General features: G+C 45.3%; 1 protein-coding gene across 1 annotated transcript in view; it reads left to right on the top strand.

Annotated features, from left to right (window-relative positions):
- ARHGAP25 (Rho GTPase activating protein 25) overlaps positions 1 to 18,524 on the top strand; it is a 52,248-nt gene that overhangs the window by 4,900 nt on the left and 28,824 nt on the right. Inside the window, exon 2 of the mRNA XM_063139371.1 lies at positions 15,057 to 15,256. Within this exon, the coding sequence (XP_062995441.1) occupies positions 15,057 to 15,256 (200 nt within the window). The remainder of the gene's footprint in view (positions 1 to 15,056; positions 15,257 to 18,524) is intronic.

Raw genomic sequence — 18,524 nt, 5'->3', positions numbered from 1 at the left:
CCCAGAGGGGGTGGGGGGTCTAAAGAAGGCAGGAGTCACCCGGTCTATGGCAGAGGGCAATTGCATCTTCCAAGCTGGCTGCCTCCTACTACACATGTATAAAATATGGTTAGACTCATATACAAATTCTTGGAAAAGTGAAATGTTTGAGGGTTCATGTGTTTATCCAGTGTTTGGTTCCTTTTTAGGGAATTCACTGGGAATTTACAGCAATACAAGGTTTGTTTTACACACACACACACACAAACACTTTATTTATTTATTTATTTATTATTGCATTTATATCCTGCCTTCTTTCCTCCAGGAAACCCAAGGTGGCGTATATAATCCTCCTCCTCTCCATTTTATCCTTGCAACAACAACCCTGTGAGGTAGGCTGGGCTGAGAGTCTGTGACTGGCCCAAAGTCACCCAGTGGGTTTCCATGGCCAAGTGGGGCCTAGAACCCGGATCTCCTGACTCCCAGGCCAACACTTCAGCCACTACACCATGCTGGCTCTCAATGCTGAGCGTACCAGGGTCCTCAGCATTAACACCCCAGCTGATTTCTGTTCCCATCAGATATCAAGGGAAGCCCATAGCACCCTAGGATTTCCTGAAAAGAGCAATATCAGCTCTCTGCCTCCTTGCCTGGCCCAGTTCCAGTATAGACTGACTTCCTGCGTAGATACACTCACACGCACTTCACTCGCCCCCTCCCTTTGTCTGGCAGGGGGAAGAACGGCCCATCACCTCAGCCTCCTTGGGTCATCCTAACTCCGGCTGAAACACATCACCAGATTGGTACCAGCTATCAACTGCCATCTTAAGAAGGACTGCATTGGAGCATCCTCACTGAAACTCTACTCACAGAATCTTTACTCTAAAGAATTGCAGAGTTGGAAACAATCCTGAAACTCTTTGCAATCCAAAGCCCTGGGCTGTCATCCGAGCCAACCCCAGACCTGTAACACTATGAGCTAGCAGCCCTCAAGTGTAATATGGCTCAGCAAGGGAAGACCTTTGGGAGGTGGGAGGTGTCCTTTATCCCTTCACTGCTCCCCCGCCCCCAATTAGGCTTGAACAAGCAGTACAAGGTTAGGACCTAAAGAAGAAGCCCTGCCAGGTCAGACTAGAGTCCATCTGGTCTAGCGTTCTGTTCACACAAAAGCCATCCAGCCACTCATGGGAAACCCACGAGCAGGAACGGTTCCTGTTCCAGGCTGTCAGGACTGCCCAACAGGAGTGCTGCTCTTATAGGGTAGCAGTCCCTGACTCCCTGGAAACATTTTGTTGCATCTTGCAACACGCAAGTCAAGCTATGACTCTCAAGTGGGTGGGGTGGAGGTGGGGATTGCAGTTGATGGGGACTATTTGTGTGTGTGCTTAAAGCTGCGTATGTGCAGATTATTTCAGTATTTGCTAAATGCTAAACTTGCTATTTTTTTATTTTGCTTTGGTTTAGTGGACCATGTGCATGGGGATGGGAAGGGCGGGGACCAGAGTGTCCTGATCTTAGTAGTCCTGGGCAAAAGGAGGTGTGGGGCGGGCAGTTGTTCAAGCCAGATCGCGAGTAGCAGCAGCCTGAGGCTTTTTTCAGAGTAAGTGTGACACTATGTGGATTCCTGCCTTGAGCAGGGGTTGGGCTCAGTGGCGGTCTAGGCCCCGTCCAACTCTACTATTCTATGACTGTATCCTTTGCCAGAGTGACAGGCGAATTGAGGGGGTCCTCTAGTAATGAGGCGATAATAGCTTTCTAAACTAACTAACTTTCTTTATTGCGATCTATAGATCCATAAAAAGAAAAGAAACAAACAACCAAACACAAGAATCAGACATGAAATCATACAGTTAAAGCTATTATCAACTTTAGTCTAATACACAAAGAGCTCTAATCTTGGCCGCCACTGTAAGAAATTTAGCAACAGCCAAAGTTACACTTGAGGACTTATCTTCCAACAGAAACTTAACATAAAATTTGCCTGAAGTTCTGGACAGTTTGCTCAACAATGGGGTGATCATAAGCATAGCTTTCCAATTTGGCTGATTAGCACAGGGACTACAACTCCCATAAGGCATAGTCAGTTTGGCCAATTGCCAGGGATTATGGGAGTGGTAGTCCAAAACATCTAGTGGTCCTGAGGTTGCCTACTGCTGGTGTAGAGGAATGAGGAAATTAAGCATGAAGATTCTTCTTTGCTTTGCTTTGCTGGGGTTCATTACAGCTGGATCAATGCAGCTGCCTGTCTTTTGGACTCTCTGCTGGTAGTGGGTGGCGAGGGCTGTTGCTGATCAGCTGCTGCACTTGACAATTGGATTTACCACCACACCACTGGCTACACAGGATTGATAAAAGACTCCAGTCTGGTCTGTACATCAAAGGAAATTAGTATAAACTAGCACAGCAGGGCAGTGCTAGAGATTTTCTCCTTCGTGTGTGCTGTGTGGTTCTGTTTTTGCGTTTCCTTGCAGGCAGTTGAGCACTCCAAAAGAGCAGCCGTCTGCATCAGGATTCGACCACGTCCTTCGGCTGCATATGCAGATTAGGCCTCAGTTTGGAGGGGCAGCTCCCTGAGTCTCTTGAGGGTGCCACCCTGGGCAGGTCTAGGCAGAAAGAAGTCCTACAACTCTCAGCGTGCTAGTAGTTGTAGGACTTATTTCTGCCTAAACCTGCATAAGATTGCACCCTCAGTATGTAAACATTTGCAGGGTGGCCCTATGTCCTATTTTACAGAAGTCAGTCCTCTGTTTGAAGGGCTGCCCAGCCCAAGTGCAGTTTAAAGATAAAGAAGGGAGATCAGAAATGGGGCCTTAAAAGCTGCCCATCCACACTTCGCACCCAGACAGCAGACTTAGCTGGCAAGCAGGGCATCCGGCCATGCCCTGCCCCACTTTGTGAGATGTATTTCTGTTTAAAGTATAGCCATTCTTTCTAAATTTGCATCTCTCTCTATAAATTAGTGCACACCAATTTTATGCAAATCTGTGTGTCTTTTGTCCTCTTTCTTGGTGATGCATTTCTTTGTTTTGGTGATGCATAAGCAGCTACCCTAGTTGGTGCCCTGTACCATCTAGATTTAAGGCTATGGTAGATGTTTCAAGGGAAACCCAGGATTTCTATTCTTCCTTTTCTCTTCAAATGCTGCTCATGGGGACAAGGATGCATTTGCACCAGAGAAATGAGTGAAGAGGGTGTTCTTGAAGACACATCTGTGGAAAATATTTAATAGTTTTTTTCTCCCCAATGCTGGAAGGGAGCTTCAGGGAATGGAGGGGCATTGGCATAGGAAAACTGGGTGCAGAAGTGGTAAATCAATCTTCCCTCTTGCCCGTTGATTCCCATCATCATCATCATCATCATTATTATCATCATCATCATCTAAATCACTCTTCTCTTCAGCTGCAAAGACTCCCAGAGTTGTTTAAAGATCAACTAAAACAGAAGGCAGAAACTATATTAGGGTGACCCTATGAAAAGGAGGACAAGGCTCCTGTATCTTTTAACAGTTGTATTGAAAAGGGAATTTCAGCAGGTGCCATTTGTAGGCATGCAGCACTTGGTGAAATTCCTGCTTCATCACAACATTTAAAGCTGCAGGAGCCCTGCCCTCTTTTGAATCTGGTAATGTTAGACAGGGCTCCTGCAGCTTTAACTGTTGTGATGAAGAGGAAATTTCACCATGTGCTACAGGCATACAAATGACACCTGCTGAAATCCCCTTTTCTATGCAACAGTTAAAGATACAGGAGCCTTGTCCTCCTTTCCATATGGTAACCCTAAATAATCCCCTCCTAAGTGTGCTTTGCAAAAGGAGAAAGGGGCCCTGAGGCGGAGGTTGTCTTAACATGCAGCTGTAGTGCAAGGTATCTTTTGCCCACTTGTGACTTTAGCTGCATGGCAAACCTACCATTAAATTCACATTGTCTCTCCTTTCCCCATGGCCTGATTCATAAGTAGCCAGCAGAGGGTACTCAATAGCAAATAATAATACATAGCCTGTTAGAGTGCCTTACGGTGTACATAGTAGTGCAACAATGATGTTGTAATAGTTACAGCAGCCTATAGTGTAAGTCGGTCTCTCTATGACTCAGGAAGGGTGGGTGTAATCAAGGCTGAGCAATGGTGAATGGTTTCCCGAATCATGGAATGAGTTCAGGGTAAAATTAACATTCAATTGTGGATCTTCCTAATTTCTAGCTGAATCTCGTAGCTGCTACACATCAGTTTCACTTCTACTTAACACACCATTTCATCTCTGCGGCGTTTCTGCCGCTCTGTAGAAGCAATGAACTGAACAGCTTAAATGAGCCGTTGAAACTTCAGGGGAGGAGATTTAACCTGATGTGACAAGTAGAGATGGAGATCTCGGAGAAGTTTGAAGTCCGAGGATAGAGCCTGGCTCCGTTGCTAGCAAGCTAAATAGCAGATGATAGTTGAGAACACTGCAAGTAGAATAAGAGCTTATTTATGTGGCTGTTTTAAAGGTGGGGCACCCCATAGATGGCTTCTAAACCTTATAGGGCAAAATGATCCACCTGTGAAGGTGTCTCCCTGCTGCCCATCATAAAAATCATTATTGCTGTGTCTGTAAAATAGCTTGTTTTTTAATTGTAGGTGAAATTCTGGAGATGAGGGTAGCCACTTCGTTCTCCAGAAAGCTTTGGCAAAAACACAAAATTGATTCATCCCGGCTGGAATTTGCCCAAAGAGGCTTAGTGCTGGTAGGTCGCTTTCCACATAGAATCATAGAATCATAGAATAGCAGAGTTGGAAGGGGCCTACAAGGCCATCGAGTCCAACCCCCTGCTCAATGCAGGAATCCACCCTAAAGCATCCCTGACAGATGGTTGTCCAGCTGCCTCTTGAATGCCTCTAGTGTGGGAGAGCCCACAACCTCCCTAGGTAGCTGATTCCATTGTCGCACTGCTCTAACAGTCAGGAAGTTTTTCCTGATGTCCAGCCGGAATCTGGCTTCCTTTAACTTGAGCCCGTTATTCCGTGTCCTGCACTCTGGGAGGATCGAGAAGAGATCCTGGCCCTCCTCTGTGTGACAACCTTTGAAGTATTTGAAGAGTGCTATCATGTCTCCCCTCAATCTTCTCTTCTCCAGGCTAAACATGCCCAGTTCTTTCAGTCTCTCTTCATAGGGCTTTGTTTCTAGACCTCTGATCATCCTGGTTGCCCTCTTCTGAACACGCTCCAGCTTGTCTGCGTCCTTCTTGAATTGTGGAGCCCAGAACTGGACGCAGTACTCTAGATGAGGCCTAACCAGGGCCGAATAGAGAGGAACCAGTACCTCACGTGATTTGGAAGCTATACTTCTATTAATGCAGCCCAAAATAGCATTTGCCTTTCTTGCAGCCATATCGCACTGTTGGCTCCTATTCAGCTTGTGATCTACAACAATTCCAAGATCTTTCTCGTTTGTAGTATTGCTGAGCCAAGTGTCCCCCATCTTGTAACTGTGCATTTGGTTTCTATTCCCTAAATGTAGAACTTGGCATTTATCCCTATTAAGTTTCATTCTGTTGTTTTCAGCCCAGCACTCCAGCCTATCAAGATCACTTTGAAGTTTGTTTCTGTCTTCCAGGGTATTAGCTATCCCACCCAATTTTGTGTCATCTGCAAATTTGATCAGCGTTCCCTGCACCTCCTCGTCCAAATCATTAATAAAAATGTTGAAGAGCACTGGGCCCAGGACTGAGCCCTGTGGCACCCCACTCGTTGCCTCTCCCCAGTTTGAGAAGGTTCCATTGATAAGTACTCTTTGAGTCCGATTCTGTAGCCAACTGTGGATCCACCTAATAGTTGTTCCATCTAGCCCACTTTTAGCTAGTTTGTTAATCAGAATGTCATGTGGTACTTTGTCAAAAGCTTTGCTGAAGTCAAGATATATGACGTCCACAGCATTCCCACAGTCCACAAGGGAGGTTATCCTATCAAAAAATGAGATCAAATTAGTCTGACAGGATTTGTTCCTGACAAATCCATGTTGGCTTCTAGTAATCACTGCATTGATTTCAAGGTGTTTACAGATTGACTTCTTTATAATATGCTCCAGAATTTTCCCAGGGATGGATGTCAGACTGACTGGTCTGTAGTTCCCAGGTTCCTCCTTTTTGCCCTTTTTGAAGATAGGGACAACGTTAGCCCTCCTCCAGTCATCCGGCACCTCACCCGTCTTCCATGATTTTGCAAAGATAATAGACAAAGGTTCTGAGAGTTCTTCCGCTAGCTCCTTCATTACTCTTGGATGCAGTTCATCGGGCCCTGGAGATTTGAGCTCATTCAAGGAAATTAGGTGTTCTTTGACCATTTGTTTATCAATCTCAAACTGCAATCCTGCCCCCTCAACTTCTGCTTCACTTTTTCCAGGGGGGTCATAGACCCGCTTTTGGGAGAAGACCGAGGCAAAGTAGGAATTGAGCACTTCAGCCTTTTCTTTGTCATCTGTTATCAATTTGCCATCCTCATTAAGCAGTTGAACCACCATTTCTTTCCTCTGTCTTTTACTACTCACGTATCTGAAGAAAGCCTTTTTATTGCTTTTAGCATCCCTCGCTAATCTCAGCTCATTCACAGCTTTAGCCTTCCTGACGCCATTTCGGCACTTCTGCGCCACTTGTCTGTACTCTTCTTTTGTAGCCTGGCCTTCCTTCCACTTCCTATATGTATCCCTTTTTGTTTTCAGTTCATCAATAAGCTTTTTGTGGAGCCACATTGGTTTCCTCTGTTGTCTTCTATCTTTTCTCCTTGTTGGAATTGTTTGTAACTGTGCCTTTAAAATTTCATTTTTTAGATACTCCCACCTATCCTGCACTCCTTTTCTCTTTAGGCTCCCTTGCCACGGTACCTTACTTATTATAGTTCTGAGTTTATTAAAATCAGCTTTCCTAAAATCCAGAGTACGTGTATGGCTACGCTCGACTTTTGTCTCCTTCATAATCAAGAATTCAAGTATGACGTGGTCACTTTCCCCCAGAGTTCCCGTAACTGCCACTTTATCCACTAAGTCATCCCTATTGGTCAATAACAAGTCAAGGATTGCCGATCCTCTAGTTCCTTCCACCACTTTCTGAAGGAGAAAGTTATCACCCATACATGTCAGGAATTTCTTGGAAGGGCCGCTTTTGGCAGTAATGGTCTCCCAACAGATATCAGGGTAATTGAAGTCCCCCATCACTACTACATCACACTTCCTTGAAACACTGGTAATTTGTTTCTCAAAAGTTTCGTCCTCGTCTTCTCCTTGATTGGGTGGTCGGTAGTAGACTCCGATTATCATATTCTTTTTATTCCTAGCCCCAATTATTTTAATCCAGACGCTCTCGACGGGGCTCCCAATCTCATCCGCCTGTATTTCTGTGCAGGGATAGGTATTTTTAACATATAGTGCAACTCCACCTCCCTTTCTATTTCTTCTGTTCTTTTTGAACAAGTTATATCCTTCAATTGCTATATTCCAGTCATGGGAGTCATCCCACCAAGTTTCAGTTATACCTATCAAGTCGTATTTGCCTTCATGTAATAAGAGTTCAAGTTCATTCTGTTTGTTTCCCATGCTCTGGGCATTAGTATATAGACATCGAAGACCATGTGTTTTATAGTCTGGCTTTGTTCCTACCTTGTTGCAGACACTATTTTGGGACACTGTTGGAGCTGTTCTCTGTACTGTGGTGCATTGGCCTTCATCCATTGTTGCCTCAAAATTTACGTCTCCCACCCCCGTAAGATTCAGTTTAAAGCCCTCCTGATGAAGTTCTTCATGCTGTGGCCGAACTCATTCTTTCCAGCCCTTGTGAGGTGCAACCCATCCCTTGCCAGCAGTCCATGTTCCAAGTAGCGTAGCCCGTGGTCCCAGAATCCAAAACTCTCACGACGGCACCACCTTCGAAGCCAGTCGTTCATCCGGAGTATTTTTCTTTCCCTTTCTAATCCTCTTCCAAGAACCGGGAGGATGGATGAGAAAACTACCTGGGCCCCAAAGTTCTTCAGTTTCCTTCCCAGAGCTTCAAAGTCTGAAATGATTTCTTCGTAGCTCTGCTTGGCGACATCATTTGTTCCCACGTGGATGAGAAGAAAGGGGTATGTGTCTGTTGTCTTTATGAGCTTCGGTAACCTTTCAGTCACATCTCTAATCTGTGCTCCAGGGAGACAGCACACCTGGCGAGTCCATGGGTCTTCACGACATACTTGGGTTTCAATCCCACGCAGCAGGGAGTCTCCCACAACGACTACTCTTCTCTTCTTCTTGGTTGACCTACCTTCTGTCTCTTGGTCACTGTTGCATGGTGTCTCCTGTACTTCCTCCTCTGCAAACTGTCCTTCAGTCTCATTCTCCAGAAGCTGAAAGCGGTTGCTTAACTCCAATGGCCCCACCGGTGCAGAACGCCCTCTAATTCCTCCTCTCCTAACTGTCACTCTTTTCCAAGGAGTTTCCTCTTCATTGGCTTTCCTCCCCTCAGCATACTCCACTTCGGCTTCAGCTGGCTGTTGTTCTTCAATCTCATGTGCTTCTTGTTGCTGTTGCAGTTCCACCGTTCGGTCTAAGAACTCCTCGACTTCTCTTATTCCTTGGAGGGTGGACACTCGCTGCTCAAGTCCCCTCACTTTTTCTTCCAAAAGTGCCACCAGCTTGCACTTGTTGCAGGTATACGCCATGTTGAGCTCAGGCAGAAACACGAATATTGCACACCCTTTGCAGGTCACCACCTCTAGGGACTCCTTTCCATCCATATTGTCGATTTCTGCTTTGTTTTTTTTCCTTTTTGATTATAGTAGAATTGCCTTTGCTTTGTTGTGTCCTCTCTGAAGGTACACAACTATATGAGGATGTCTTAAGGGAAAGTAATCTTTTGGTTTTTTTTTACTTTTGTTTGGTGGTGGTTTTGTGGGGGGTTTTTCTCTTTATGTTTTTCTTTTTTTTTTCCCCCACCTCTTTTTTATTTTTATTTTTTATTATTTTTTATTATTTTATTTATTTTTTAAGAGGCCTCCCCCTTGACCTCCCCTGTCAAACTCCTGTTTGCTCTTCCTGTTCGCTCGCTCCCTGGGAATCTGGCTTACTTTTATAGCTCCTACTTGAGCTGGGCCAGCTGCTCTTCCCTGCTTCTGCTTAGCTCCAAGTCAGGAACCAGAATGAGGTCACTGAAATGCCAACAACAATCAACAACAATCAACAGCAATTAGGCACTGATTGCTGAGTTCAACTGACAATCAGGCCACTCCCCCTTCAGCTCCTGCAGCAACTATTCACACCGACCTCTCACTCAGCACTCAGGAGCACATGGCAAACACACGGCCTCTTTGAATTGGCAGCCTCCTGGGTTTCCTTGAGGCTTCTCTTCTTCCCCTGTCCTTGGTCTCCTCTTCCCCTACACTCCCCCTGTCAAACTCCTGTTAGCTCGCTCCCTGTTCGCTCGCTCCCTGGGAATCTGGCTTACTTTTATAGCTCCTGCTTGAGCTGGGCCAGCTGCTCTTCCCTGCTTCTGCTTAGCTCCAAGTCAGGAACCAGAATGAGGTCACCAGAATGAGGTCACTGTTCAGCAGCTTCTGGCGTGGGGCATCATGTGCCAGCAGCATCCCTTACTACGTTAACAATAGTGGGCGTAGAGGGGGAGATATCACAGGCCATAGCTGCCTCATTTGCATTTGGGCTTTGAGTGTTTTAGCACGTTAGGAGGTGCAAGATGTTGGGTTTTTGTGCCAGAACTTTTCTCTCTCTGGAACTCTGTTTGTGCTCAGAAACAAACACACATCACGCAGGTCTTACACAGCAGAGCTGGTTTATTTCCTTCAGGCTTCTATGCAGTTCAATTCAGATCAGTTCAGATCAGCACACTGAGGCATGCACAGAGAGCAGTGATCATAGAGCAGTGATCAGTAAGCAGTGATCAGTTCCATTTTACACAAGTGAGAAACTATATACACATCTTACACAATTCTTATCTACATTACATACAGCTGTGATGAGGCTAACTTAGAATCTTGGCAAGGTTCCCAGAACAGCCTCTATCTCAAGGTAATTGCCCACAGATAGACTTTCTCTGTTTAACCCTGAGATAGCCATACACACACAATTTTAATGACTAAGCAAGTATTTCTTTTCATATACTTAACAGTCCTCCTCTTGCGCATGTTGTTTAAATTGTGTTACAATCTGAGACCCAGCTTTAAAAGCATCTCTTTGTGTTTTACCATTGATACGTTCCACCTGTCCTTTCTCATTTTGTTTTACTTTGAATACCCATTTACAGGTAATGGCTTTACGACCTTCAGGTAAAGGTACTAGCTCCCACGTTTCATTTTTTTCCTTGCTCTGATTTCCTTTGACATTGCTTCATGCCAGCCCTGAGCTTCTGTAGGTTCCATTTCCTGAATTTCCTCAAATGAAGTAGGTTCATAGGCTATTAGTAAAGCTCTATGAGAAACCTGTTTGCTTTGGTATTCATCTGAGTAACGAATTGGAGCTTTGCGTTCCCTTTCTGATCGTCTTGGCATAGTTACAGGCATAGTTTCCTCCTTTACAGTTTCTTCCCCCTCCCTCTCTTGCTGAGATTGTTCAGGAATTTCTTCTGTTTCTACAGCTTTCTGTTCTACAGGCAAACTTACATACTGTTTTGTTTCCTGCATTTGTTCATGAAAAACTACATCTCTGCTTACAATTACACTTTTGTGATATGGAGACCACAAACGATAGCCTTTTGTTTGTGTATCATATCCCAACAGTTTACATTCCAAACCTTTTTGAGCTAGCTTTCCTGGTCTGTTTTCTTTCTGAACATGAGCAAAACATTTACTTCCAAAAACCCTTATATGTGACACTCTAGGTTTTCTTTTGTAAAACATTTCATATGGAGTTTTTTCATGTACAGAGTGGTAAAGCCTGTTTAACAAATAATTTGAGGTGGACAAAGCTTCTGCCCAGAACAGGTTAGACAATCCTGACTCTTTCAATAGAGCTCTTAACATGTTCTGCAAGGTTCTGTTTTTCCTTTCTGCAACTCCATTTTGAAATGGTGAATTTGGAGCAGTAAGGTCATGTTGTATACCCTCATCACTGAGGAATTTTTTAAATTGGTTGCTGAGAAATTCACCTCCCCGGTCCGTTCTTAGATTAGCTATAGGTTCTTTAAATCTATTTTTACTCCACTTAACAAAGGCTTTAAACTTTCCAAAAGTTTCACTCTTCTGTTTTAACACATATACAAATCCAAATCTACTGTAATCATCAACAATAGACAAGAAAAATCTGTTTCCTCCTTGACTTGTCTCAAAAGGACCTGCAAGATCTGCATGAATTAATTCAAAAATTCTTTTTGTTGTTCTCTCACTATGTTTTGGAATGTTTGACTTATGACACTTGGTTTCATTGCATACATTACATTCTACATAGTTAGAACATGGTTTGATTTTCACCCCTTCACACAATTCTGGAATCTTAGAAATTGTTTTATAGTTAGCATGACCAAACCTTTTATGAGTTAAATGGATACACTCTTGGTGTGGTTTGCAATTGGCTATTGTTTTTGTTGTGACTTTGCTGGCTACAACTTCATTTTCTGTACAAGTATTAATCACATACAAAGATTCTTTCATTATTCCCTGCACACACACCTTGTTTCCCTGTTTTATAGTACAATTTTCTTCAGTAAAACAAACCTCATACCCCATTTCTGTTAACTGAAACACACTTAGAAGGTTTGTTTCCAATTCTGGTACATATAAAACACTTTGTAGTTCAACTCCCAGACAATCAAAATATACATTACCCACACCACAAATCTGGATTTTTATTCCATTTGCAAGGGTAACACACTTTTGCTCTGAAGTAGAAGTTTCCAAGGTTACAAATGAAAGTTTGTCTTTTGCCATACTTATTGAAGCCCCAGAGTCCAAAAACCAAGGATTCATTGTCTCTTTGATTCTTGCTAGAAGACACTTCTTTGTTGATTCAGCTTCATTCATTTTGTTTTCTTCTCTCCACTTTGCTGTTGACTGCTTTTTCTTCTTCTTGTTGCAATCCCGCCTTAAGTGTCCTGTGGAACCACAGTTAAAGCATTTCCTTGCCTTTAATGCAGCCACCACGTCAGAAGTTTTATGGCTTTGTTGAAATTCAGCCACAGGATGTTTAAAGCTCTGTTGTTTTGAAGCTTGTCTTCTTTCATAGGTTTCCAGTAGTTTTCCAGCTACATACTCGAGGGTTAAATTTTTCTCCTCTTGACTTTCCATCATGGTGACAACCGCGTCGTACGATGAATCAAGACTTGACAAAATCACATAGACTTGGTGTATAGTTGTAAACTCCATCCCTCGTGCCCTGAGTTGATTAAAGATTTCTCTCATGCTTTTCAAATGGTTTGACATAGACTCCCCTGGTTTCTGCTTCATTCCATACAGCTTCCGGGTTAGAATTATTTTACTGCCCGCTGTTTCTCTTTGATATACAGCTTGTAGCGCATTCCAGCACTCTTTTGATGTATTCAAAAACTGAATGAAGGAAATTTGAGAGTCTTCCACAGCTAATGCAATAACTGCCATTGCTTTTGCATCGTCCTTAAACCATTTAGCATTCTGTGGATTTGCTCTATCTGGTAGATCCTCTGTGACTACATACCACAGTTCAGCCTGAATCAGATACATTTGCATTTTGTAAGACCATAATGCATAGTTAGAGTCATTCAGCTTTTCTAACAATTGATGCAAACCAGACATATTAGCTCCTGCCATTTCCTCTGCTTTAGGAATTGGTATCTCACCGTCCTCCTGCTCAGAGTCCTCCTCAGAGTCAGCCGACTGAGATTTTTCCTCACTTTGCAGCACTGGCTTTAGCTTGATGTCTTCCTTCATCAACAGTCTTCTGTTTTAGCAGACTCCTGGTTCTGATACTGCACCGTTCCCACCAAGTTCTGGTTCTTCTGCCTGGATTAGGCTGGCGTAGGCTTCCTGGACTGGACTGGGCTGGGCCCATAACCTTTGTTGGGTTTTTGTGCCAGAACTTTTCTCCTTCTGGAACTCTGTTTGTGCTCAGAAACAAACACACATCACGCAGGTCTTACACAGCAGAGCTGGTTTATTTCCTTCAGGCTTCTATGCAGTTCAATTCAGATCAGTTCAGATCAGCACACTGAGGCATGCACAGAGAGCAGTGATCATAGAGCAGTGATCAGTAAGCAGTGATCAGTTCCATTTTACACAAGTGAGAAACTATATACACATCTTACACAATTCTTATCTACATTACATACAGCTGTGATGAGGCTAACTTAGAATCTTGGCAAGGTTCCCAGAACAGCCTCTATCTCAAGGTAATTGCCCACAGATAGACTTTCTCTGTTTAACCCTGAGATAGCCATACACACACAATTTTAATGACTAAGCAAGTATTTCTTTTCATATACTTAACACAAGAGAGAAGCTAAGCTATGACTACTCCTTGCAAAGAACTTTACAATGTGCTGAGGACCATGGAAGGCAGCTGGTTCATGATTTTGTTCATCTTTTGAGATCCTTAGATAGGGTGACCCTATGGAAAGGAGGACAGGGCTCCTGTATCTTATCTTTAACCGTTGCATAGAAAAGGGAATTTCGACAGATATTGTTATGCATGCAGCACTTGGTGAAATGCCCTCTTCCTCACAACAGTTAAAGCTGCAGGAGCCTTGCCTAATGTTACCAGATACAAAAGAGGGCAAGGCTCCTGCAGCTTTAACTGTTGTGAGGAAGAGGGCATTTCACCAGGTGCAGCATGCATAGAAATGACACCTGCTGAAATTCCCTTTTCTATGCAACGGTTAAAGATACAGGAACCCTGTCCTCCTTTCCATAGGGTCACCCTAACTTGGGAGGCTCTGCTCTATGTCCCATCATCTTTGGTTGTGGCTGCCAGACGTTGAAATTCCCTCTCTCAAGCCATCCTTCCAGCCCCTTACCTTTCAGCGTTTCTTAGTACTGTGACTGCTTAAGCATCGCTGGAAAAGTGGTCAGAAAAAGACACACATTTGCATCAAATTTGCATGTGCTAATTTATAGAGAGAGATGCAAATTTAGAAATTATTACTAGAATTTAAATGAGAAGTACGGCACACCCCACAACAGCAAGACTGGGTGAGCTGCGTCTGCTCAGTCTGCTGCTGAGGCGTGGATTGTTGATGCATGGCTTCAAGGCCCCTGGAACTTTTCTTTCTTCTGGCTCTTTATTTTTAAACCAGACTTGGCCTGGACAGCCCTTCAAACAGAGGACACTTTCAAAGTAGAGGACTGCCCTCTGACCACCCTTCAAATAGAGGACCGCTCTCTGTAAAAATAGGACACAAAGTCACCCTATTTCTTGAGCTGCTGAAGACCAACTTTGTGCAGAAGCTTCCTCTTTTGGATTCATGTGTGCTTCCACACAAACTACAGTCTTTTATTTATCTGCTGCTTTTTCTTCCCTTTCCCCCTTTTTTGCTGCTGTACTGCTTTTGCTATTGAGTTTATACTACCTTTATGTTAATTTAAGTGTATTTTCATTTCAACAGAAAGCTGCCCAAAATAAAAACGAAGCAGAAAACCCAGCCTGTAAAACATAAAATCCCCCAATACACTTTATTCTCTCTTTTAAAAGAAACGGACCTTGCAAAGAAGCTCCAAATAGTTCAGGCGTTACACCAATTTACTGTGCCGATTTCCCGCAGGAGCTGCTCAAAAGCCGAGGAAGACCCAGGTCCTCCACATGCATCAACACATTGGGTAACAAAAAGTTGATGCCTTTGGGGAGCTATTTTGGTTTCTTGTCTCATTTGTAAAGAATAACGCCCACGCAGGAAAAAGGAAGTCCATTTGAACAAATAGTTGTGGTAGCTTCCTTTCTAAAAACTCTTCGCCGCAGGCCGTGGGCCCAGCAGTGAGAAATCTCTCTTCATCTTCGTGTCAATTTTTGTTCCGATTTGGAAGGGCAATGGCGGATTTTCTTCCCTGAGAGGCCTGGGGCAGTCTTGGAGCAGCGACTTCTTTAAAGGGCCCGTTTCTTTGCTCCAGGCGTCTCGCCCTCAAGCAGGGCTGCTTTCGCCCTCGCTCAGTTTTGCTTCTCTCCCTAGTTCGCTCGCAGAGCATGATGGCAGTGGATCCAAAGGGGTCTGGCAGCTGGTCCCATCCCCCCAACCCGCTGGAGCGGCCTCTGAAAGCCGGCTGGCTGAAGAAGCAGCGCTCCCTTGTCAAGAACTGGCAGCAGAGATATTTCGTGCTGAAAGGGCAACACCTGTATTACTACAAGGATGAGGAAGACCTCAAGCCCCAGGTAAGTTAAAATTAAGTGTTAAAATACTGAGAGAATAAAAAGGTCTTCAGCTGGCGACGAAAAGAGTACAGTGTAGGCGCCAGGTGGAGCTCTCTGGGGAGCTCATTCCACAGCCGGGGTGCCAGAGCGGAGAAGGCCCTCCTCCTGGTAGCCACCTCCCTCACCTCCTTTGGCAGGGGCTCACAGGGGCTCCCACAACTTGTGACAGGAGGCCGCTTCCCAGATTCAAATGAATGTTCATGCTGCTCTTTTCACCCTCCCCAGTGGCAGTGACAAAAAGGAGCTTGGAGCAGCACCCGTGCGGTTCCCAGGGGCAAGCTCCAGCCTCTGTGGGCCCATGGGTGACAACCTGGAGAGTACAGGTGCCGGTGAATTCTCCCAGGCTAGGGGAGAATTTGTTAAAAACTTGATGGCTTATTAAATCCTGCCTCAAAGGAGAGGACGGCTTTACAAGTGCCCACCCCCAATTACTTTCTAGCTTGGATTGAAATCTGAGCTGGGGAATAATTGCTGGATTCTCCCCTGCCACTCCCCCTGCCCACCACTGTACAAACGAATGGGGCAGATTTCTGCTGTTAGCTTGTGTGAGATTGAAACTCTACAGGGGAGAAATCCTAGAGTGGGGAGGGTGGGAAAATCCCCACCTTCAGATTGTGCCCCACAGTGGAGACGGCTTGGTGGGAGGGAAGGGGAGATAGGTGGGTAATTTTTCAGAGGCCTCAGACTGGCTCAGAAAATCATTGGAGATTTTTGAGTTAACGTCTCAGCTAATCTAAGGTGAGCTTCAGAGAGCTTGCCTATACATCCGAAGAAGAGCACTTTAAGTGCCAGGTGAAAGTGGAAGGAGAGCACAACTAGTGAAGATAAAAGGTATACGATCTGAGAGAAGGTCCCAGAATCTCCTGCACTGCCCCAGAGGACTGTGGGACGCAGTCTCACTTGATACGGGACCTGGACTGGTTTTAGGCACTGAGCATCAAGACACTGTGACACCAGTTTCTAGTTGGTGGCTTCCTTAACGGTTGTTGTCCCCAGCTTCTGCCCAATCAGAAGAGAATTCCATCCAGTTGGATCTTGCAAGGCCTGGCCCATCTTAACTTCAGAGATGGGACTATGGTACCAGTCTCTTAAATAGACAGATTAAATGAATAAGCACAGCAAAGTAATCTAATTGAAGAAATATGCCCATTTATGTATTTATTACATTTCTATACCATCCAAACATCTCTGGGTGGCTTACAAAAGATTTAAACCTTAGAAACACAATATAAAACATAAAAGTTGCCGTTGGGGGTCCACCATGCCCCAACATTGCAGCCTTTTAAGAAGGCCTCGAAAACGTATTATTTTACTCTGGGGCCTGCCTATATGTCTTCTAAGCTCCGCAGTGACGCTGGGTCAGTTATACCAGTGGTCCCCAACCCTTTTGGCACCAGGGACCGGTTTTGTGGAAGACAATTTTTCCACGGACTGGGTGGTGGTGGTGGTGGTTGAGGGGATAGGGAGGCACCAAGAGGTGGGCTGCCCCTTTCCTTGCCAGCCGCAGCCACCCTCCCTCCCTCCCTCCTCCTCCCACCAAGCATCAGCCCCAGCTGCAGCCTGCTCCACGTTCGGAGTGCCAACGGCGCCGTGTGCCTCCAGCCCATCCATGCGCAAGGCCCGCTCCTGCCTGCAAACGGCGGCGGCGGGCAGGGTCGCGCCCGCCTGGTCCCCGAGAGGGAGGATCGGAGCTGCGGCAGCCTCCCCACCCCTGCCGCCACACCCGGAAGCCGCTTTCCCACAGTGGCTCTGAGAGATGCTGGAGTGGGGGCGTGCGTGCGTGACTTTGCTTCGGCTGGGTGGGTGCTTTGGAACGGCACACCCAGAAGTCGCTCTCCCAGAGCGGTTTCTAGCCAGGCGCGCTGTTCTGAAGCTGCCCACCCCCACCCCAGTGTCCTAGCTTTGCTTTGGCTGAGCAGGCCCAGGTGCACTGGGGGTGGGTGGGGGTGGGTGGGGGTGGGGGGGTGAAAGCAGCTCACCTGCGTGGCCCGGTTCCTAACAGGCCACGGACCGGTATCGGTCCGCGGACTGGGGGTTGGAGACCCCTGAGTTATACCACACAGCTGCCAACTCACAGTCACTGCGGGGCTTTCTGTCAAAGCTGTGTGGTAAAAAAGTCGGGAATTTACCCCCAACTTTTCCCTTCAAAGTGAGGTGGCCACGGCCCTTCCGCCGAGTGACCTTGCTTCGGGGTTGAGCTGGGTGTGGATGGCAACCCCTGAGTGGCTGCTGGAAGTTGGGCAGAGTGCAGGGTTGTGTTTAATTAACTTCTCTGATTCTGTGTGGACTTGTGGAGGGAGCACTTGTCCTTTACTTCGCTGCTGCACTGCTGTGCGTTTCCAGTTTAAAAAAAACAGAGTTCTGCTGCTCCCTTAGAGCAAACGCTCAGGGAACCAGCAGATCTCTGTTTTTATCAACTGGAGCTGCACAGCCATGCAGCAGCAAAGTAAAGGCTAAAAGGTTCCCTCCGCAAATGTGCAGTTTCTCCGTTGCGAACCTGCCCAGGATAACTTTGAATTTTTACTTCTTCTCAGAACAATGGGCATAGTGGGGGGAGGGGGAGGAGCTATTACTTCTGCCCCGCCTTGCCCGGAAGTATGTTTTTCTGGGTTTTAAGGACAGCCAGCTCTGCCTTGTAACACTGAAGGAGCAGAGCCCGTTGCATCTTCCTTGTCAAGATGAAGCCCTGGTCTTCTCCTGGTACGATTGCTGATGTTGTTGATCTTTCTTACTGTTCTTGTTGTGTTTTTATGAATCTTAATATCCTGTTGGTTTTCTGTATTGTACTGTCATACACCACCTTGAGAGGGCTTCTGCCCTGAAAGACGGCCAAGAAATACAATAATAATAATAATAATGATGATGATGACATTTCTGAATCAGTAAGAGACAGCACGACTTGGCAAAGCCTGTCATTTTCATCTAGAAAAACTGTCACTAGCGAGAAAAGAGAAATGATGATGATAATGATGATAATAATAATACTATTTACAAAAACAATTTAAATTAACAATAAAACATACTTCATCCTCTGCTAGCAAATGCCTGCTATTTGCCAAATCTTGCATATTATTTCTGCTTCCAAGATCCAATTTTCAGGGAGGGTGGGGTGTTTATTTTTTGGCAAAGTCTTGAGACTATGAAAACAGAGGAAGACATGGGAAGAGGCTGGGATACCTGCCATTTCATAGTCTCAAGGCAGTTTCTAACATATGAAATAATCTGAGTA

Source organism: Elgaria multicarinata, chromosome 12, assembly GCF_023053635.1.
Source record: "Elgaria multicarinata webbii isolate HBS135686 ecotype San Diego chromosome 12, rElgMul1.1.pri, whole genome shotgun sequence".
NCBI lineage: Eukaryota > Metazoa > Chordata > Lepidosauria > Squamata > Anguidae > Elgaria > Elgaria multicarinata.
This window is presented reverse-complemented; position numbering and strand designations above follow the sequence as displayed.